General features: G+C 44.7%; 1 protein-coding gene across 12 annotated transcripts in view; it reads right to left on the bottom strand.

Moving 5' to 3' along the window:
* The window catches only part of TSPAN4 (tetraspanin 4), a 2368794-nt gene that overhangs the window by 60705 nt on the left and 2288148 nt on the right, over positions 1 to 19941 (bottom strand). For all 12 annotated transcript variants that reach the window (XM_069223123.1, XM_069223119.1, XM_069223121.1 and 9 more), the window contains 2 exons: positions 16160 to 16291; positions 12857 to 12940 (listed from right to left, as the gene is read on the bottom strand). In XM_069223123.1, coding sequence (XP_069079224.1) covers positions 12857 to 12940; positions 16160 to 16291 — 216 coding nt within the window. The remainder of the gene's footprint in view (positions 1 to 12856; positions 12941 to 16159; positions 16292 to 19941) is intronic.

Below are 19941 nucleotides of genomic sequence, written 5' to 3'. Positions count from 1 at the left end.
CGGCATTCTGTCTTGAGCCTGCTGCGGACCCTCACCGGGGGTCCCAGCGGCACCTCCTCCGTCAGCCATGTCAATGCCACAGCTGGGTTCTCAAAGAAGTGAGTCTTATTGCTGTGCAGCACTCGCAGGGAAAAGGAGGCGGTAGGATATATCCATCGCTCTCGGTTTCGGTTTCACATCAATAAAGGAGTGGCGCTGCAATTGCACATCCCTCGTGTAATCTGGAAAGACGAGGACCTTTGCACCATCACAGAATAGATCTCCCTTGGAGCACACCTCCTGCAACACAGCATCCCTGTCCTTGAAGTTGAAGAGATGGAGTATCACCGGCCTTGGCGGAGAGCTCGGTAGTGGCCTGGACTGTACAGCCCTGTGGGCTCGTTCAATCGCGAACCATGGGGTGAGGCGATCCCCGGCACCCAGAAGCGGAACCATTCCTTCAGGAAGGAGGCCAAAGAGGAGGCCTCTGTGTTCTCCGGAAGGCCCACAATATGAAGATTGTTGCGCCTAGATCTATTTTCAGCATCTTCTGCTCTCCGGTATAGTTCTGACGTGCGGGCCGATAGTGCAGATACTTGCATTTTCAAGGCAGTCAAGACATCTTTCACAGTTGATATTCTTGATTCCGCCTCTGTGATCCTGACGTACTAGGGCCACAACCACTCTTACTTCACCGATCATAGCCTCCACCGCCATCTGGGATGCCTGAATAGACTGAAGGATAGCTGTCAGGTCGCTAGAGGGTGGTGGTTTCCCATCACCGCTGCCCGGGGACTGGTCCTCAGCACGGGAGCCGCAAGGACCAATAGTAAATTGGTTTATGTGCGTTTGTGCCGTGGGCAGTCGTGTCGATTTGTTCTTGCCCATCGTCGCCTGTAAAAGCACAGCTGTGGTTCAACACACTTTTGGTTTGAGTTCCTAGAAAATGTCCAGCTAGAGTCTTTGTTTGGGATCACAAGCTCAAGAGAGCCACCTCCTGAGGGCCACGTCTCACTTATAGAGATAGGTCTTCATCTCTGGGCAGCAGTGTCCAATGCAAGGATCACAGATCCATCGCCTGATCCCCTGACCACAACCATGGCCACTTTGCCGAGTCCTGACATCAAGGATCAGAAGTCCATCTGCTCCCAAGCATGTTGCCGGGGCACTCTTCCTCTACAGGGCTTTCTCAAGCACCTCCAGTCTGTGTGCTGAGCCTCCTGGACACTCCAGGTGTCCCCACCGACACCAGGAGCAGGAGTCATCCTGAAGAAGGAGAGGGAGGAAGGAAAGACCACGACCCGCTGCGTAAATTACATCCCCAATTTGTAAACATAACAGTGAGCTAAAACATTCTTATGGCACAGGTAGAGTTTAGGTAAAGACACTGAATAGAGACTACATGGATTTTCCCATGTGGAGTCACTAGGCCTCATTGAAGGAGTACAAAAAAAGATTAAAAGATTGCACCCTTTGGGTGTCAATCTATCCATCCAGAATAAATGCAGTGGGAACAATGTGAAGTATTTAGAGGATTAATCTAAAAGTGACAGGTTAATGACGGCTGAATTTCAATCTTACAATTTATAATCGGGAGAAAAATTATTGTGATATATGTGTTAGAGAGGACCATCTTTTGTGTGGTATTCCCCTAATTTTGCCTTCTTATGCTGAACTTGTTTTGGTGGCCTAGGGACTCCACACACTTTAGTCCTCTAACCAGTGGTAAGGTGCTTGTGCTCCCACATTTAAACCTGGTAAAATTGGCATACACCTAATTGGCACATCTAATTTATGTATAAGTCCCTAGTATATGGTATTACATGCACCTAGGTCATGTAAATTGAATGGTACAAGTGGGCTACAGCACTCATTATGCTACCAACTAAAGCAATACTGTAAATCGCCCCCAGGCCTGCCCCTGCAGCCTGGTTATGCATGTTTAAACAGCCATATCAACATGGTAAAATAAACCTTTTGTCAGGCCTAAACATTCCTCTTCAATACCTTAAAGTCACTAAATGCCCATAGGGCAGGGTACTTGGTAATTTAAAAATAGAACATATTTAGGGGCAGATTTAAGAGCCCCTAATGCCTCCTTGTGCCACATTAGCGTATTTGTTTTTTGGGCTAAAATCGCCACACCAGATTTACAAAGTGGCACAATGCGTGCATTGCACCACTTTGTAACCCTTTGCGCTAGATTATGCCTGTTCCAGGCATAATGTATGCAAAGGGGACATTCCTCCGTTGGAGGGGGTGAGAAAATGTCTCAAAGAAATCTAAGAGAATTCTTTGTGTCATTTTTTTCGGCACTTTTAATGCCTGCTCAGAGCAGGTGTTAAAAGGAGGCTCCCATTGGTTTCAATCGCCTTCTGGGTGCTTTGCAGGATTAGCGTCAGGATTTTTTACACTAATCCTGCAAAGTTCCGAACTAGCGTAAAAAATTCTGGCGCTAGTTCCCTAACTACCGACATGGTGTGCCATATATTAAATACTGCGCACACATTGTGGCATTAGTGGGGCGCGAAGTGGCGCAAGAAAAGTGGCGCTGCATTAGGAGCAGCGCCACTTTTCATAAATCTGGCCCTCAATGTTTTATCTGTCTTGGCATTGAAAAACCTTCAGAGTTATTTTTAACTGTGGCAAGGCTGACCCTCCCATAGGAAAACATTAAGTTACACTATACCAACTCATAGATTCTAACCTCAGGTTATGAGAAGCAGGAAATATGGCCAAGGGCGTATTTTACTAGTAATTTAAAATCAACTTAATAGTAAAGTCGGATTTTCACTTACTGTTTTGATTCATTTTTCTGCAGGAGCCCAATGTGCCTTTCTTTCAGTGTTCACTGTCAATCAAGAGCTAAATGGCTCCTTCATTAGGTGTAAAATTACTCCCAGTGCTGAGACAAGGGTAGAGAGGTTGACCTTTCCCTGACAGGATGCCCATCTGGCTGTGCCCAGGAACCTAATTAACTTCAAAGAGGGCCTGCCCAGTCACAAGCTGATGTAGCAGGGCCTGACCCCTTTATTGTCATGCAAGCCAGATGGGCACCAATCCCAGTGGGGGCAGGGTTACTTTCAGAACCTGTTTATCATGACCATAAGGAAGAGTTTGCCTGCTATCATATCCACGCCTCTGGGAGGGACAAGGGAGCTTTGCATAGGGGAAGAAAGTTTCTGCCATGTTCATTTTAGGCAGAGAAGGGCACTGTGGGATAGTTTACAGTACAACACAGGAAGGGTTGCAAAAGTGGGTAGTGTCACCACTGGGAACTTTTACCCTATTGGCTAGGGAGTGGCCAGGAGTTAACCTCACTCACAGGCAGGCACTGGTCACAAATGTGTCACCTCTAATGCACTCCTTCGATCACATCTGGACCTGAGGAAGAACAGAAGAGGGCTGCACCTGATGTCTGAGACCTAAGAAGATCCTTGAACACTTAACCTGCTTTCCCTTTTGTAGGCAGAACAATGAATTGGACTCCAAGGAACATAAAGCTGACCTGTTTGTGCTACAGGGACATCACAAACTCTAACAGCCCTTTTCTCTGTATCCCCATCTGACCTGTTCCAACTGAAACTGCCCTGGACCCTCCTGCCGGCCTCTGCCGCAGTGAATCTTGGCCCATGTACTGTGCCCAAGGTCCTGGACGTTTGGCTTGTGTCAAAGTGTACTCCTCCTGAAGTCTCCTGAAACCTGGGACTTAAAGCATTTTTGCCAAATGTTTGCATTGAATATCTACCGGGACTGGGATAAACCTGACAAACGGATCAGACGAAGGTGCATTGCTGCTGGGCCAGGAATTCAGGTTGCTCCCGCTACATTCTTCTCTGCAGCAGCAAATCCGATCTAGTGGAGAAGATGTCTGGCCTTGTGGAGCCCTCTTTTGCCACAGCCTTGGCCTGCTCGAAGATCCTGGCCACCAAAAAAGTGACTTCAATTTCCGAGACTAAGGTCCTCATTTAGATTTCAGCGGACGGATTACTCCATCACAAAATATAAATTCCAAAATATAAATCCCATAGGAAATAATGGGATTTATATTTTGGTAGATGGGATGGCATTTATATTTCAGCAGACAAGATATCAGTCACAGTTGTGACGGAGTAACCCATCCACTGAGATCTTAATCAGGCCCTAAGAACAAAAGTACAACTTTTCACTGTGTGGCTTTTTGGCACTATTTTGACCCTTTAATATTAAAAAGTCATAATTTGAGTTCTACTGATTAGATGACTGTCATTTTGATGTAATTTCATTTATTAACACGTACTCTATTTTTCTAAACTGGTTTGGAGTTTTCCCTGTGTTGTGTTTGGTTACTGTCGGAGTACTGCATAGACACTTATACATTGCTTGGTGCCAAGCTACCAGAGGGTAAACACAGGTTTATTTAGTGACTATTGTGGTTCACCCTGACAAGGATTGTGGATAGTGTCTGACTAGGAACATCTGAATAAAATAACCTGCAATTTCTAGAAAGGTATATCAGTAATAGCATGAGCCATAGACTCATTATTATCTGCAAAAACACACATGCAACAGATTGATAATTTCTGGTTAACTTCTTAAACATCAGGAGAAATATAACTGAAACATCTAAAGAAAATGAATACCAGTATCTGTCAGAATAGTCCTACAGTATCTTCAGAACTAGCTGAATAAACAGATTAGTAACATCAGGAGAAATTCTCAAACCACCCAGAGTAGTTAACTAGTAATATCAAGATAAATACATTTTTAGAACAGTATTTAGAATTCTCACTTCGAATGAGCCAATTGGTATGGCACGATCACAGGTCATGGAGAGCATTATATAAACACATTTAGATCAAATATTCTTAAATAAAACGGACCTTTTAGCCAGCATGGATGTTGTGTGTGAAACCTTCGTTCCTGTGATTCAAGGGCAATCGGACAGGCGCTGTGGGACCAATACTTGGATTACAAATTACTCATCATTTTAATACTTGATTCCTTCTGATTAGTAAAGCACAACAGGCTAAGGCTTACTCAAGAAGCTGATAAGGGTCAGACCATTACTACGAAGTAAAACACTTCCCTTTAAAAAGGTAATACCAACTCACTACTTCATAAAAGAAAAGTACTTTAGGACACTTAAGGATAGATCTACACATAAAATAAGGATGTACAGGGAAACCTGTCTTGTTTGTGTCCAGATATCTGATCTTAAACGTTATCATAGTGTATATATGCTACACTGTCAATCAACTTCAGTGTCTACGGCCTATGTTAAATCTATGCCGGTATTTGAGAACAGTTTCCAACTTTCAAAGCACCAACCCATGGTTCACTTCATAAGCATGGAACTGAGGCATGCAGGCGTTGACCATTTTATTCAGTGACGCTGAGTTAATAACATGTTTGCAAGCATTGTCTCAGAACGGTACCGGCCCTTCCGCTAGACCTTGAACCAAACAGTAGACAGGTTAACCGTTTGTTTAAGATACTTTTCAAAGGGTAAACAGTAGTTTTTCACAAAAACTCAGTAGACCCAGGGAAATTATCAAAGGACTCACTTCCCAAACTCGAAAGATTGCCCACTCAAAACCCTGTAACGATCACTAAGTTATGCTCCTGAAGTGTTTCTGTTGCCCATACAGTGGAATATTCGCACAGGCCACAAGATTCGTAAAATGCCTCAGTAACCACCAAGTGCGAACATGCATGGCTGGATTTACTTGGGGCGAGGCAAATGTATTTATTTATTGCAGTTTTATATACCACATATATTATCCAAAAGTGTTAGAGAACTTTACATAAGAAACAGAATGTTATATAAGAATTACCGCAGTCATAAATATTTAGTAACAAGGTGTAAACAGATATGATGCTCAAGAACATATAATACATTATCGAGGTAAAGGGTTCAGGCTAGGCTCAGTAAAAATAAGAAGTCCGAGAAGGGTTGTAGAGATAAGAGAAATTAGCGAAAATGGTGTTCGAGTAGAAGGGTTATCAGTTTAGATTTAAAGATTGTCACTGAGGTAGTGGTGTGCATGTCAAGATGTAGAGTTCCAGACTACGGTGGCACACTCTGAAAAGGATTGAGCAGTAAATCGTTCTTTTTCAAAGATTGTGAGTTCCAGATGCAGGGAATAATTTCTCAAAGTAGGCATTTCAAAGCAAACATTTTTTGACCATGGTGATGACTTGTGACTACAGACTGAAGCCCTCATTACGACTTCGGCGATCTCTGTGCAGTGTTGGCCGTTCGAGGACCGCCATATTTGGAGTTGCTTGGGATATCTGCCTGTTTACGGGTGGAAATCCGAACCTGTTGGCCTGGTCGATGGAGGGAGAGAGGCTGTTCCACCGCCAGCACCGCCACGCTAACAGGACTCCGCCTGACCTATTACGATGTGTAATATGGCGCAATGGTGACCTGTATGGCGGTGCAGTGCTGGCAGTGGCAGACGCCAGCACCCATCCCCTCCCGGATGACCACCTCGCCGAAACAGGAAAGTGTACCGTCCAAAAGGGGGGGAGGGTGTAGGGCGCATGTGTGTGGTGTGCTTGTGTATGTGTAGCGGAATGGGTGTGCATGAGTGCGTGTGTGTATGCATGTGTGCGTGAAGGGTTTGTGTGTCTGCATGTATGCAGAGAGGAGGGGGTGTCAGGGTGCAAGTGAGTAGATGTGTGTATTGGGATGCATTTGTGTGGGGGTGCATGTGTGCAAGTCTGTGAGTGAGTGGTCGGGTGGGGGTGTTTGTATGGAATTGTGCGGATGGGGTGTCTGTGCGATTGGGGGGTGCTTGTATGGAAGTGTGTGGATGGGAGTGTTTCTATGGAAGTGTGCAGATGGTGGGGTGTTTGTATGGAAGTGTGTGGATGGGAGTGTTTGTATGGAAGTGTGCGGATGGGGGTGTCTGTGCGGATGGGGGATGTTTGTATGGAAGTGTGCGGATGGGAGTGTTTCTATGGAAGTGTGCAGATGGTGGGGTGTTTGTATGGAAGTGTGCCGATGGGGGGTGTTTTTATGGAAGTGTGCGGATGGAGGTGTCTGTGTCTATGTGTGCGGATGGGGGTGTTTGTATGGAAGTGTGCAGATCGGGGACGTTTGTATGGAACTGTGCGGATGAAGGGGTGTTTAATGGAAGTGTGTGGATGGGGTGTGTCTTTATGGAAGTGTACGGATGGGCAGTGTGAATGTATGCGTGCGTAGATGGGGTGTGCATGAATGCAGAGGGGGTGTCTCTGTGTGCGTGTGTGCTGAGGGGCGAGGGAGTGTTGTGTGTGTGAGTGCGTGTATGTTTGTGTGAATGCAGAGGGAGGAAGGGGTGTCTGAGTTCCTTTGTGCGAGTGTATGTGTTTGTTTTTGTGTGAGTGAATGGGTGTATCTGAGTGCATGTTTGGGTCCGAGTGTGTGGGGGTGTATGTAAGCGAACAAGTGAGTGAGTGGGGGTGCGTGAGTGTAGGTGGGTGGTCGATTGGGGGTGTGTCTGCCAGCGACAAGAATAGAGATTCCTGTCACCGGGTCTATGCCCGCCAGCATTTTCATGGCGGTGCGACTGCCATGAAAATGCTGGTGTTCTGACGAATCATAATACCGGTGTCGGTATTACGGCTACCGCCGGGCCAGGCTGTCGGTCTGACAACCCTGGCAGTACAGGTGGCTTTTCGGCGGTTTGGCTTTGGCCAAACCGCCAAAGTCGTAATATGGCAGTCTTTACTGCCAGCCCGGCGGCAGTAAGACTGCCACTGTGAGTGTGGTGGTCCAAGGACCGCCAGACTTGTAATGAAGGCCTCCGTTTTTTGTCGAGGATGCCTTCTAAGGATTTGCCATTGTCGATGATAGTTGGGTTGCTGTTGAGGGTGTTGACTGAGTTCATCCAGGATTGAACTAGCAGTGGAGAATGGCATGAGCAAATACTTTAGATAGATTACGTTTTAAATGAAGGGTAGTCATCAAATCTTGAACAGTGTTTAGAGGGTTGGCTAGGTGAGTCATATCGCTTGGAAGGAAGACCTTTACAGACATTTGAGTGTCATTAGCATATTGATGATAAAGCACCCCGGAGTTTTTTAATAAGACTATCAGGGGTTCAATGTATAAAGAGAGTAAATGCTAGGATAGATCCCTGAGGGACCCCCAGTGTTAATCCAACTGGTTTGAAATGCTGGGATTAACTTTAAACCTCTTCATTTGTATGTTAGGTCTGACTTGAATCATTTGAGACAACTCCATCAAAGTCCATCTGGTTCTTGAGAGTATTAAGAAGTAAATTGTGATTTAAGGTATTGAATACTGTTGGTAGGTTGAAAAGGTTCAGAGTGCAGGATTTTCCCTAATCCAAGATGCAGATTGCATCGTCAACAACCTGGAACAGTGTTGTTTCTGTTCTGCAGACTGGTTCTCCTCTAACAGGTCAGTGTGCTGGATATGTTGGGTAAGTTGCACTGCTGCAGTGTACTGGGTGTTCAAACTCTGATATTTTGGGAACAATTTGATGTATTTTTATGTAGTCAGTGGTATTGGATTTAGCGTAACCTCGACCAGCTACATCTCTAACATTCTCAGTACAGGGAATGGACCAAAGGGGATACTCGAGGGTCTTGGAGGCAACTGAGGGCACACACAAGATTCCTTGCATCTTGGATCGTGTCACAGAAGAAGCAGGTTTACAAGCAGACAATGTGGACAACAACTATGCCCCGGAGCCCTGTGGGATTTAACCAGATCAATCAATCAATCAGTATATTTATAGAGCGCACTACATACCCGTTAGGGTTTCAAGGCGCTGGGGGGGGGGGTAAGCTGCTACTGGTCGAAGAGCCAGGTCTTGAGGAGTCTTCTGAAGGCGAGTAAGTCCTGGGTCAGTCGCAGGTTGGTTGGGAGAGTGTTCCATGTCTTGGCGGCGAGGTAGGAGAAGGATCTGCCGCCGGATGTCTTTCGGTGGATGCGGGGGATGGTGGCGAGTGCGAGGTCTGCGGAGCGGAGCTGATGGGTGGGGGTGTAGAAGCTGAGTTTGTTGTTGAGGTAAGCAGGTACGGTGTTGTGGAGTGCTTAGTGTGCGTGGGTGAGGAGCTTGGAGGTGATCCTTTTTTCAACGGGGAGCCAGTGGAGGACTCTCAGGTGGGGTGTGATGTGGTTGCGGCGGGGTATGTTGAGGATCAGTCGGGCGGAGGCGTTTTGGATGTGTTGGAGGTGTCGCAGGTGTTTTTTTGGGATGCCTGTGTAGAGTGCGTTGCCGTAGTCTAGCCTGCTGCTGACGAGGGCTTGTGTCACTGTTTTTCTTGTGTCTGTTGGGATCACTTGTAGATCCTGCGGAGCATGCGGAGAGTGTTGTAGCAGGAGGAGGAGACTGTGTTGACCTGTTTTGACATGGAGAGGGAGGAGTCAAGGATGAAGCCCAGGTTGCGTGCATGGTCGGTCGGTGTTGGTGGGGCTCCTAGAGATGTTGGCCACCAGGAGTCGTCCCAGACGGAGGGGTTGGGTCCGAGGATGAGGACCTCCGTCTTGTCCGTGTTCAGTTTCAGGCGGCTGTTTCTCATCCATTCGGCAACGGCCTGCATTCCCTCGTGGAGGTTGGACTTGGCGGTGTGCGGGTCCATGGTGAGGGAAAGGATGAGCTGGGTGTCGTCGGCGTAGGAGATGATGTTGAGGTTGTATTAGTGGGCTACTTGAGCGAGGGGTGCCATGTAGATGTTGAATAATGTTGGGCTGAGGGATGAGCCCTGGGGTACGCCGCAGATGATTTTGGTGGCTTTGGAGTGGAAGGGAGGGAGGCGGACTCTCTGGGTTCTGTAGAAGAGGAAGGATGTAGTCCACTCGAGGGCTTTCTCTTGTATTCCGGCTTCGAAGAGGCGGGTTCTCAGAGTGTGATGGCATACTGTGTCGAAGGTCCAGGAGGATGAGGGCAGATGTTTTGCCGATGTCCATTTGGCGTCTGATGTCGTCTGTGGCGGCAAGGAGTGCGGTCTCGTTGCTGTGGTTTTGTCAGAAGCCAGACTGGGTGGGGTCCAGGATGTCGTTGTTTTCGAGGTGGTGAGTCAGTTGTGCGTTGACGATTTTCTCGATGACCTTTGCCTTAGATTCTTGTTAGATTCTTCTTCTGCTCAGCTGTTGGCCAACCCCATATCTTAAAGTGGTGCAGACCTCACGGCAGTGCACAAAGTTTCTTGCAAGTAGCTGGGTTGATGGACTTCACTTAAAAGCCAAGCTCTTCTCTTTAGGGCGCAGTCTTAATCCAGTGTCTTCCTCCAGATCAGTCTGGGCTGTCTCCTCTCAGGGCTGTCAAACAGCATGTCTAACAAGGTTCTTGGCAGAACTGGCCCTATCCTGGTTGGGGAATTGCAGCTAGGCAAATGCAATACCTGATGTTCAGTCCTTCCCAACTTGACTTGTTGTTGATAAGAATTTCTGGACCCACTTACAAGTCATGAGGACCTGAATTTATGATCAGAGCTGACCAATTATCTCTCCTGAAATGTTCAAATTGTAGGTAGGGAAGCCTCCGCCAGTCTAAGACTGCATGATCAGCTAATGTGGGAGCCACAGAAAACTGATGGTTACGCCTTATGCAGGTGAAATGTGTATTCGATCCTGATAGCTGAACGCATCTCGTAGAGACGCAGATAAAGCAGGAAGAGGGGAACAAGCTGACAGAGGCACTGCAGCAAACTTCAGAAGAGCCATGTTGACTCCGTCACTCACCAACACACAGTATCTTTACAGCAGGAGTCAGGAGAGGAGAAGAATATCATAGGGCGGGTTCCTTGAGGAGGAGAGACCTCAGAACTCTTGCATAAATCCCTGCACCATTGTAGGTTACTACACACATGCTGGATCCCAAAATGTGTTCTGTACGCACTCTAATATGCCTATGCAGTCCTCACACTCAACAGTCACACTTACATTTATACCATCCACACATAACCCATGTACATGAAAGTAAAAGATCTAGATTAAGAGAGATTGCCACAACATTTTCATATAGGAGTCCAGCAAGTATCTACACTTGAAAGAGACAGGTAAAAGGCCTGCCTGTAAACAGAGGGATCCTGGGTAAGCTTCATGATTGTTACACTTACTTCATGAAAAAGAAAAAGCTGACTGTGTGTGTGTGTGTGTGTGTTTGCAGAAAAGAAACAAAGGCTCGGGAAGCAGTGTGTTCAGAACATTCCAACATTGTTATGATAAGTTATTGTGCTATGTGCACTACTGATGTCGAAACCTTGGAAACAGAAAATTGCAATATTTGAAGAAATACTATATTCAATGAAATATTCTAACATATACAGAGAAATGGACTATTGATTTCTAGAGAAATTGACTTGTAATCTTTTGATATTTGAATAACATTACGTAAATTACCATAATTGTAATGCATGTGGAAGTATGCTTGCTGTGTCAGAAAAATAAAGACCATGGCCCGCATAATGGGTCATGGTCGTGGTCCCGCTGTGACATTATGACCATGGCGAAAGCACCACGGTCGGGCCGCTGACACTGCCAGATTGCCGCCATGCGACAGCCTGGTGGTCTCGGCAGTTGTAATCCTCCAGGGCAGCGCTGCTTGCAGCACTGCCCTGGGGATCGCAAGTCCCCATTCCGCCAGCCTGACATGCAAAGGCTAGTGGAAAGGTGGTGCAGGGGGCCCCATAGGGACCCCTGCACTGCCCATGCACATGGCATAGGCAGTGCAGGGGCCCCCATGGGCAGCCCCATCGCGCTTTCCACTGCCTGAATTACGGGCGGTGGAAAGCTCGACGGGTGCTGCACCATTGTCAATGTTAAGGCCCTGCGGTGAACTCTCTATAGGGCCGGTGGTGTTGAGGCCTGATGGCGGAACAAGTTTGGTGGGCGGCCTCCGCCACCCGCCATGCTCATAATGGGGACCTATATGTTTTTCTTGATTATATGTAGACTTCTGATTTCTGAGGAAGTGACAAGGAAAATCTGGAGATAAAAATTCAAGAAGTTTTATCATCAGAACTAATATCGACAGGAACAGTTGTGGTTCATTTAGAGAAATAAGCATAACATCAAGAGAAAAAGAACTAGTTGTATTTTGATACATATACAAATAGTTTCTTGAATAGTAATGTAAAGTCTTCAAATCACCCTTTTTGTCTAACTCATATATAGTGTGTGTTTGTCACAGTATATTTTTGTGTTGGTTTAGCACAAATTATAGAATACTCAGCAAATTTAAAACAGCGACAAATAGTATGTAATGTCAATTCATCTAGTTCTGAAGATAGTAAAGAGAGTTGGAGATTGGTCCTTTAAGCAAAAGTGAAAAAGTCAGGCCTGGTCACTGGACCTTTCACGGCGAGGACTGGGAAGGGGCCTTTCAAGGTGAGAACATGAACATAGTTTGGGAAGGGGAGACCGTCACAGGTAGGATCTGGTGCAAGACAATATGGGTACTGGAGAAATGACTTCACACAGAGGGTGTGTATCATAGCACCTTGTACAGTCCGGACCTGAAGTCAGTCCACTGGAGCTTTCACAGTGTGTAGTCTGTGTCAGAGTGAGGGTGTAAGTGAGACTGTGTCTGGAAAACTTTCCAAGTGAGAGCATGGAATCTGATTGGGTGCGGGGGGAGAGGAGGTTAGTGTTCATTGTGGAAACTTGAAGTCAGACTATGGAAGTTTCCCTAACACAGTGAAAACGTGAAGTCAGGATTTGCCCGGACAGTGGTTATTAAGAGGGTGTGGGGCCACTACACATCATAAGACATTTCAAAGACGGAATCTATGGCAAGTCGTCTCCTGTGTATACAACCTTGAGTTACGGTGAAGAGCTTACACAATGGTCTTGTGAGGAGACCGATTATCCCGAGGAGTTTAACTGGCATCATTATTAAGGTCCATCCACAGTGAGCTCTTGAGTCATACCTACCTGGACAAGGGCTGTGCAGATGCCAAAGATGCCGAGTGCCACCAGGTTCTCATGCAGCCACTTTTTTATGGTCTCGTAGCAAGGCTGCAAAGAGAGGAAAGTAATGTTAGAGAGGAAGGCGAACACTGGGGTAAGCCAAGCAGGGAGGCACTGCGAGCCAAGAGATGACAACATCACAGTCTAAAGAGGCCCCCAGCTCGCACGTGGCCTGAGTAAACCACGGCTGGTTTGGTTGTTTATTCCATCAGGCATTTTTGTGGGCAGTTGGAGTCATTGGAGGACAGTTTTTGAAAGTTCACGGTCGTTACATTTGTCTCCATTTTCCCAGGCAGCTTTTATGGAATAAGGCCTAGCAGGGAGAGAGAGAAGAGGGAAGAGAGAGAGAGAGAGAGAGAGAGAGAAATAGGAAATGAGAGGGAGCTGGTTTGACTATTTTGCCGGGGCTGTTTTCGGTTCCCAGTCCAGTCTTGGTGTTTACAATGAAATATTCATCAGGCAGCACCTACAAATGTGTCAGTGTCTCTGAAAGCCATTAAGAACTGTAAATATATGTTCTCTCCTTTCAGTGGTTTTCATGCTCGACATGAGGCAGGGAGAACATGAGAGCCTAATATTCCTCTTCTTAATTCTTTGAAGCTAAAAAATAACAGCAGCTAGACTCAAAATCAAGATCATGTAAACGGTTCTTTATGCCCAATTAATGCAAGTTTAAAACTGTTTCGACCTAGATGTGGTTTAACTTCTGACCCCTATCAAGGCCACTCTGATACCCAGATGATGCTGGAGAAGCTCCAGAATCTTGTGTCCTTTTCGTCAGCCCAACCTCCTCTCTGCTGACCCCAGATCCATCCACTCATCATCATCAGAGTACATTGCTTTAACCCAACGGGCTGGATCAGAGTCCTGTAGAAAAAAATCAGAAATCTACTCCTGTAGGCTTACTCCTATATTTGGAATTGATTTGTTACCTGGATGGAAATTTACAAAAAAATCAAAGACGAATCTATTACTATTACTTTGCTCTATTTTTGCTTTTCCTCTATACTTAGCAGACTGTGCTCTAAGCAGACAATCCACAAAGTATGACATACATTACATTTCAAATGTTTCCTCTATTGTTCTATTCACAGAAAACATATTACCCTGTGGAGAATTCCCCACCCCTAAAAAATGCAAGTATGTTCAATTCCTATTCCTAAATGGGTGCCCAATTACAATAATTTTTGGATTAATTTAAGATGCAATGATTTGGCATAATGTTTGTGAATATATCACAAAGTTAGAAGTGTGAGTTTGCCATGCATTTTCCATAACAACACCCCGGGACCCTCCTTTCCCTCATCTTAACCTACGACAATCGAAAATCGTGCATGCTCGTCGATTTCCCACCAAAGTACGCATCAGTTAAAATATTAAAATTCCACTTAGCCTGATTCTTTGAGTCAGAGTGTACAATTTAGAGTCATATTAACAATGACTGCAGATGTGAGGTCTGTTCATTTGATTACCAATCACTCTGACTGCCTCCTACAATAAATTGCAACATTGCATGCAAACACTTACTCTGTACATTAGCAGTGGTAATATTAACTGTCCCTCATGCGCAACTGAGGTATTCTGAGGGTGCTCTAGAATTTCTTGATAATATTGCTTTTGGACATTCCGATAAATCAATGTAGTCCTTAAATGGTCTGCAGGACACTAGCTCATGAAAGGATGTTATTGTTTATCTTGGGAATAATTGACCAATATATCCTCTTATAATAACAGAAGCGGTGGCCAAATGCTCAACAAATGCATCTGTGTGTCCCACAGGGATCGCCCTTCAGCACCATTCTATCCAACGTATACACGACACTGCTCACCAACATCATCTTATCACAAGACATCACCATCCTCTCCTATCCCAATGACACCCAGCTCATCCTCTCCCTGAAAGACAAGACAAACACCACCAGAACCAACTTCACCAACTGCATGACCATGGTAGTAGACTGGAAGTGAACCAATTGCCTGAAGCTCAGCTCCGGCAAGACAGAAGTACTGGTCTTCAGCAACACGACCTCCTCATGAGTTTCCACTTGGTGACTGTCAGAGCTAGGATCAACACCCCCACGCAGAGACCACGCAAGAAATCTAGGAATCATCCTAGATGCCAAGCTCAACATGACGGCTCAGGTCAACTCAGTGTGCACCTCCTGGTTCCAAATCCTACACATGCTGTGAAAGATATTCAAATGGTTGCCTCAGCACACCAGATGGACGGTCACACAAGCACTCATCACCAGCAGGCTGTACTATGGCAACACCCTATGCCAAAATCGCCCAACAACTCCTACATAGACTCCAGACCAATCAGAACACAACTGCAAGACTCATACTCGACCTCCTACGCCTCACCTACATCACACCACACCTCAGGAAGCTACACTGACTCCCCATTCACAAGCACAGCCAATTCAAACTTCTTACACGTGCATAAAAAGGCCTGCACAACACAGGAGCATAATACTTGAACAGTTGCATACACAGACACCTACAATATGCTTCACTCTCACTCGCACACACTACTCGCAGTAGCAAAATTGGAGGTCGCTACATTGCACCCAAGACATAGAACGACGTCCCTGAAGAGACTGAAGACCTAGCTCTTCATAGAAGCACATTGGGACCTTGCCCAAGCACCTGTATATCCTCTCAGATGATTCATGAACTATAGATATCAACATACATAACACCTAAAAATGGGAGTCCTGTGTTTCTCACTTTTTAAGCAAACCTATGCTGCAATTGCCTTAGCAGTGCTATGGACAATCACCTCAATGGGTGAAGGCAGAGATGAGTCTCCTCACCATTCAGCCTCGAGTCCCTCTCTGCTGGCCCCATTGTCCACTTTGTTCTGGGCATCCATCAGAGGCAGCAGGTCTACACCCAAGCTCTTTAATGCCGGGTCTTTCTCTGTCTCCTGCATATAGAGTAAGAGTGCAGCTTCGTACTTACACCTATTCAAACTGTGGAATATCTCTTCAAGGTCTGTATTCCTACTGTATGTATTAGCTTGTGCCATGTGCCCTTATGGAGTATTGAGCAGGGTACGTGCTGGCTGGGCTCTGGCATATGGCTATAAATAGGTGAAATATTTCCTTCTTTTTAGGTATTATCTGGAAACTGCTTTCCACTGTCACAAATTCAAGAGTTGTTAGTACTGTTTAAATGCAAATCAATTACTAAACTTGAGCTAAACTGTTGTACTCAACTCTGTCACCATATATAGACTGAGGTACATTGAAGGGCAATACTTACGGCTTTCCACCAGGTCCCTGGGGAGTGAAGGCCGCAGTTGTCACTGAACTCCAGGCAGCAGAAGTCTGGCACGCGAGTGGCATTGTACACCTCGAACCAGTCTGTGTAATTGGAAACCCCGCAGCACCTAAACTGTAGCAGAAAAATGTCATATTTTATTAAGGAAACACTCCTCTTAAATCAAATTTTAACCTGCAACATCCTACCACCTTAAAAGCAGCCGCAAGACCTCCAGGCACTCCCACCTACTTACATTACACCATGTAGGAACTGAACTGCACCAGATAACAGCGCCTGCTCCACCTATAGACGGAGGTCCTGTTGCTGGAACCAAGTCTCTAAGTAATAACTTCTGGAGACCAACAAAGTCCACATCAACACCTCCTTGTCCAACTTCAATAATCTTAGGTCTGGAAAGGGCATTCATCTGCCACATTAACTTCGAATTACAAAGGCTGTGAACACTGTGGTCCTACAATCTAGGTCTCTAAAATAAAACAGCTTCACCATCAGTCGGCACTCACATGCTTTGGCCCCATCCACGACTAATCATAAATATGCTTTCCTACAGACTGCTGATTTAGTGGTTGTTGATATGCAGGGGCTTGAAGCTAAATTCAAGTTTAAAGTTAAGATCTTGTTTAAGAACATTGTTCTGGTCGTGATATCAAAAGCCAACTAACAGATTTAAAAATGTACTTGACATAATTTTTCGGTTGCTAACAGTAGGCCTTTAAAACATGCATGGCAAATCAATGTGCACAACAAATTTCTCTGTACAACAGAAATATAATGTGAATTCATTTCCAAATGCTAGTCTTGCTCTATTTTTTGTAGCTAACAAGATGCAACTTTTCAGTGGAACAGATTTGGCAGGAGTGAAGGTGTGCATGGTCTATTATGAAGTCCCCATCTCTATGTTAGGCGAGAAAGAATGATGTACAAAGACATGAATTTATGCAGTGCATTTTAAAGGCAATATTGTGTTTCTGTTGAAAAGGTTACATAAATATTGAATGTCTGTGTATTAACAAGAACATGTATCCAGAAAGCAATAAAATGTGTTTAATTTGAACAATTCTGGTTTCCTAGATCTGTTGCTAGCAAAAGTTATGTATTTTAAAGTGTCACAATATTTTTCCGTATAACAGGTATTCACATCTTTCTAACAGGGATCGAGTTTCTTGCTGAAATACCTTTTTGCTCTACCACTTCATTTTGCAAGGATTTTATATATATTTTCACATTGTCTTATTAATATTACTTTAGAGCTCTTACTTGGCACATATGCCCTTCCTATTAGTCCACAACGTTATTTTCTCATGCTGGACATGCTGTTTATTTATCTGGATTGTGGGGAAAGCATGCAATTGCTTTTCTGTCATGTATTCATTTTTACTGGTGATATTGCATATGTAACTTAATTATATTCACTGAACAAATCTAATGATAAAAGAGGCAAGCAGACAAATTATTTTTAGCGAAGTGTTTTTGGATTCACTTTTTTCCCCTGATCCTGCGGATCGACCCCTTCTGATATGGGATGCTTCGAAAAATCCACCTTTGTTAAACTCTTGTTGGAAACTCTTGTTAACATTCAGTTATTTAAGAATCGACACACACACAAAAGCCTACAAATATATACACCTAATAGAACAGGAAGGAGGGATCAGAAACTCGGCAACCTACTGCGCCTAAGCTCTTCACATTATCATCTCAACCTCGCCTCAGATCTGAGATCCGTAGGCCTCAAACATAACAGAGTGCAGCAGTGCTCAGAAGCGACGTGAGTTAAAATACTGAACTGGCAGAGAATGGCGCTGGAGGTGACGGCAAGACCTCCATTGAATCAGCACCCATGCAGCATCAAGAGCAGGAAAGGAAGAGGCAACGGAATGCAAAATATAACCCTGCTTCTCCAGAGAGAGGTAACTAACTTCAGAATCAGACCAGATTGCCGACTGAGCTACGAATGTCGCACTTGTCACTGACAAGTACTTCTCAAAAGTCAATCGCTATACACGAATGATCCATTTTCTGTTGTAACCATTCATTACCTTTATTTAAATGCAGACGCGTTACATTTGGAAAACTATAAATCATTTTACGAACTCATCTCATTTGGTATACACTGAACACCTGACATTTACAACCTGGAAATTGTGATTTTTGCCATTCTAAAAAGTGTGTAATGTTATATTAAACTACAGATGCAGTGCCCGAATCTTAACACTAGGGTCATTTCGTGACAGCGCGCACTTTTGAAGGTGTACTTCGTAGGGGTAACTTGTATGGCAGCAATGATTTGGATGGGCAGTGCTTACATTTTGTCATAGCGTATTTTCAATAACACATCCTTCCTTCCCTACACCTGATCACTTTTTGATTATTTAGGCACCCAAAAAATTCTCTCCCATTTAGATTTACCGATCTCAGTTCAGCCTATTTCTTTAGGTTTTAAATTATTCTGCCATCTATACTAATACTCCTTGGATTCTCTGTGGCATTTCATACTGTTGATCACCTGCTCTGTTTTTTACACTCGGTACTCTAGGAATCACAACCTAGCGCCCAGCTGTTTTTCTTCCTATACTTCGGATGGTTGTTTGTATGCCTCATGGTATTCCTCACTCTCTAACCCCAACCCCTACCCCTGTCGGGGTTCCCATGGTTTAACTCATGGCTTCCTACCTTTCTCTCTCTATCCCACATCCAATGGAGACTTCATTCATTCTCTAGCTTATTTCATCATCTTTATGATGACAACACAAACATGGTTCTCCTTTTCAGCTTTTACTTCGGATCTCCAACTCAAAATCTAAGTGCCTTGTGGCAATTTGAAATTGGATGGCTATTCCCTCTCTTATCCTTAACTCTGCTGAAACCAAAATCGTTTACTTTCCTTGCTAATCTAAACCTGTGCATCTTCTAACGCATGTTATATTCTCCCCTGCCACTTCCAACCCTTCACTTTTAGCCATTAACCTTTGTGAACTATTCAATACACCTATGCAATTAGAATACTTTATTACATCAAGTTATGTGCTGTCAGACACCAAGCACTCAATATTTCCTAGATAAGTCCCCAGACTCCGTGCTTTTTCTGAGCAAGCTAGATTATTGCAATAGGCTGTTAGTTGGCCTCCCTCCTCGATAAAGTTCTAACCTGCCACAAGACATTAGTTACAGCCTTCCTTGGCACTCATATATACCCCAAAAGCATCAACAAACTTCCGGTTATCTGCAAGAAAAATAGAGCTATATGCAAACTACTAATTTTACTATGAAAAGCAATGCACACTCTATTTCTTGGCTGCATATCAAAAATTCTGCCAGATATGTTGCCCTCCGTGCAACCTTCGCTCATCCAACCAAAATGTCAGTTTCCCCAAAGATCCCATGGGCTGACTCACAGTTTCACTCATCCTACCAGATGTTCTTTATGATTTATGAGATTCTGTTAGTATTCTATTATAACTTAATTATATATTATCTTTCTCTGCTTAAGAGAAAAAGATTAATTATGTCGAATCTTGCGCTCTCCACCTGCTTTTGACCCATGGGGTATCATACTTTGGGGTGAAACTTGGACTCCTAAGTTGGACAAGGCCTCAATTGATCGAGGATGGGATGTTTTAGAAATGGGCCATCACCGCCAATGTGTTGGCAACCCTCCCCGGTACGAGCAAACAGTCTAGTCTTTATAACAATCTGAATGTAGTTTCACTGCAGTTTCCTAGCCACTCCAACAATGATGCTTTGCTTCTTTACACTTTTATTTC

This window comes from Pleurodeles waltl, chromosome 3_1 (genome assembly GCF_031143425.1).
Source record: "Pleurodeles waltl isolate 20211129_DDA chromosome 3_1, aPleWal1.hap1.20221129, whole genome shotgun sequence".
In the NCBI taxonomy this organism is placed as follows: domain Eukaryota; kingdom Metazoa; phylum Chordata; class Amphibia; order Caudata; family Salamandridae; genus Pleurodeles; species Pleurodeles waltl.
The sequence above is the reverse complement of the archived record's forward strand: the minus strand, read 5'-3'. Positions and strand labels throughout refer to the sequence as shown.